The sequence below is a fragment of the Rhagoletis pomonella genome, unplaced genomic scaffold (genome assembly GCF_013731165.1).
Source record: "Rhagoletis pomonella isolate Grant_MI unplaced genomic scaffold, Rhpom_1.0 Rhpom_scaffold_17115, whole genome shotgun sequence".
Lineage (NCBI taxonomy): Eukaryota > Metazoa > Arthropoda > Insecta > Diptera > Tephritidae > Rhagoletis > Rhagoletis pomonella.
Genome location: NW_023475633.1, coordinates 1 through 3,186, shown reverse-complemented (window position 1 = coordinate 3,186; position 3,186 = coordinate 1). Strand labels below are relative to the sequence as shown.

Sequence of the window (3,186 nt, the reverse complement as noted above, 5' to 3'; positions counted from 1 at the left end):
TATGCGCAACATAGAATATATTCCGTTTAACGGAGAAACGAAAACAAAGATAAATACTGCAAAACGGTTTGAAGTGCATAAATAAGAGTTAGGGCATTTGCGTACACACAAATGTAAGTACATACGAAGATGTGGCCAAAGAGAACGTAAATATGCAGATCATACCGTATGCAGGGGGTACTTTGACAACACTTAAACATGAAATAGATACATCGAACATGCTAAAAGCCAAACGGGCCGCAACATCCCGGGCCCCGTGAATCAGCCCGATTCACCACATTCAGTGTCCAGGATCGCCAGCTTGGATACTGCTCTCTGCTTTACACCACCAGCTGTTCGGACGTCGACTCGCCTAATCTCACCATCATGCCCAGGGTAAACATGCTCTACCTTTCCACGGCACCACTCACGTCTTGGTACGTTAGGGTCGCATATAAAAACTAGGTCCCCTTCTTGTATAGGCTTCGCTGGTTGACACCACTTGACTCGCCGGGTCAATGTTGGCAAATATTCGGCTATCCACCGCTTCCAAAAGTGGTTCCTCAACTGGCGGGCAATTCTCCATTGCTGACGTTACGCAAACCTTCTCCAGTACGCTCTCTGCGGTTGGCGTATGTGCATCGTTCGGCTCACCCAGAAGAAAATTGTTAGGTGTAAGGGGCTGCTCTTGGTCGACGGATATAGACAAATGCGTCAGAGGCCGGGAGTTTACGATGTTTTCCGCCTCAATCAGGAAGCAGTTGAGCGTGTGCTCCTTAGGCGCTGTCTCCTTTAAGGTTTGGCGTAACACCCTTTTGACGCATTGCACTAATCTTTCCCAGACGCCTCCTTCCGATGGATTAAACGGGGAGTTAAATATCCACTCAACTCCCTTGCTGGTTAGCTCATCTTGAATGCGGCTGCAGTCGAACACCTCACGGAAACGTTTGGCTTCCCTTTCTGTGCCGACAAAGTTCTTACCATTATCGGAACGTAGACGTATAGGCACACCACGACGATTCATAAAGTTTCGTAGAGCATCAATGCATGAGTCAGTGCTCAAATCATGGGCCAGCTCTAAGTGCACCGCTCTCACCGTCAAACAGGTGAAGAGCGCCACCCACCTCTTCTCAGTACTGCGACGAATGGTAACAGCTATCGGGCCGAAATAGTCTAGTCCCGTATAGCTAAATGGCCTTATATATGGCGTGAGCCTGTCAATTGGTAGCGGCGCCATTTGAGGCGGTTCAGGCTGTACTTTTCTTAAGCGGCACTCCAAACAGTGCGTGATTACGCTGCGTAGCAAAGTTCGTAGTTGTGGGATCCAATAGTGGCGTCGTATCTCGCATATTGTAGCCTCAGTGTTCTGGTGCCGCATAACTTTATGGTAGTGCATCACAACCAGTCTCGCGAAGTAGTGCTTTGGCGGCAATATGATGGGGTGTCTAGAGCTTATGGGCAGCCAGCTGGCGGCGTCGATGCGACCATTCACGCGGAGCACACCGTCTTTGTCTATATATGGCGAGAGCTGTAGCAGCGCGCTGTTACGTGCGATATTTTGGCCGTTCTGTATCTGCTGAAATTCTGCAGCGAATACCTCTCGTTGAACAAGGCGGCACAATAGCTTCTTGGCAAGTTCGACTTCTCGCGCAGTCAACCCATATCGATTGTCTGCCTGAACACGGAGACGGCAAGTGTCCATAAAGCGCAATACCCAGGCTGCAACTCTCACCAGTTTTGTCAAGGAAGAAAAACGTTTAAAATCAATTATATTATAGTTAACGATTACCAGAGCGTATTTAGGGCGCAGTTCTTCATCATGCTCGCCTTCGCTGGGTACCACGGTGTTGTCGTTAGGCCAATACTGCTGCGGCCGATGCAGAAATGCCGGACCACATGACCAGCGGGCTGTTGCTCGGAAATCAAGGCGATTGTTCGCGCGTGTAGCTTCGTCGGCGACATTGAGTTCAGTTGGTAACCACTTCCAGTTTGATGAGTTGGTAGCGGCCAATATTTCCGCTATCCTGTGCTGAACGAACGGTTTGTAGCGACGATGTTCGCTCCTAATCCACCTGACCACTGTCTTGGAATCGCTCCACAAAGTACACTGGTTGACGTCTAGAGAATGCTCCTCTCGTATACAGCTCATTAGGCGAGTCCCGAGCACGGCCGCTTGGAGTTCAAGACGAGGCACAGTTAATGACTTTATTGGAGCGCACTTTGACTTCGCGGAAATGAACGCCACTTCGATCTCGTCACTGGAACTTTTCGACTTCCAATAGGCGACGGCGGCGAAGGCTACCTCACTTGCGTCGACAAACACGTGAAGCTGTAGGGTTTTCGGCATACCCATGCGAAAATAGAACCGCGGAATAGTATACTCTAACCAGCTGATTTCGCCACTTCTCCCATGCTTCGTTGATGCTAGTCGGCAACGGCTCATCCCAACGAATGTCGTGCCTCCACACCTCGCGCATAATCAATTTGGCTCCGATTACAAAGTTACTTAAAAACCCTAAAGGGTCAAAAATGGACATCACGATGCTGAGGAGCTCTCTCTTGGTAGGAGGCCTCGACCCATATACAACCGCTGCGTCCACGTTATGAAATTTTAGCTTGAACCCAAAGCAATCGGTTGAGGGCTGCCAAAATAGTCCGAGGACTTTTTCCACCAACAAGCCCTCCTTCTTCGAGATAGGTCGCTTACCCTCGTCACCATCCAGCTCTTTTATTACCTTCTGTGAGTTTGACGTAAAATTTCGAAGCTCGAATCCGGCGTTCATGTGTATAGCGCGCACTACCTGCGAAACGGCGATAGCTTCTTGTACTGTACCGAAGCTATCAACCATGTCGTCCACATAGTGATGGTCTAATATGGATTTTACTGCACGGTCTACGACGGTGTTTCCATTCCGGTGTTCTAACGCGTTGACGGTTTTGACGTAGTGGGCAGCACATGGCGAACATGCAGCACCAAATGTCATTACGCACATTTCGAAGACTTCTGGCTTCCTCGTAGCATCACCTCCTCGCCACAGGAATCGTTGAGCGCATCTATCTTGCCGCCGCACCAATATTTGGTGGAACATTTCTCTCACATCCGCACATACCGCAACTGCACCTTCGCGGAAGTGGAAGAGAATGGACGGCAACGACTTGTAGTCCTGTGGTCCCTTTAGTAGATGCGTATTGAGTGAAATACCCCCC

General features: G+C 49.6%; 1 protein-coding gene across 1 annotated transcript; it reads right to left on the bottom strand.

Annotated features, from left to right (window-relative positions):
- Positions 1 to 421: 421 nt before the first annotated feature.
- LOC118757372 lies at positions 422 to 1,681 on the bottom strand. Its single transcript, XM_036492090.1, has one exon. The coding sequence runs from the start codon at positions 1,679 to 1,681 to the stop codon at positions 422 to 424; it is 1,260 nt and encodes a 419-aa protein (XP_036347983.1).
- Between the last annotated feature and the right edge of the window lie 1,505 nt (positions 1,682 to 3,186).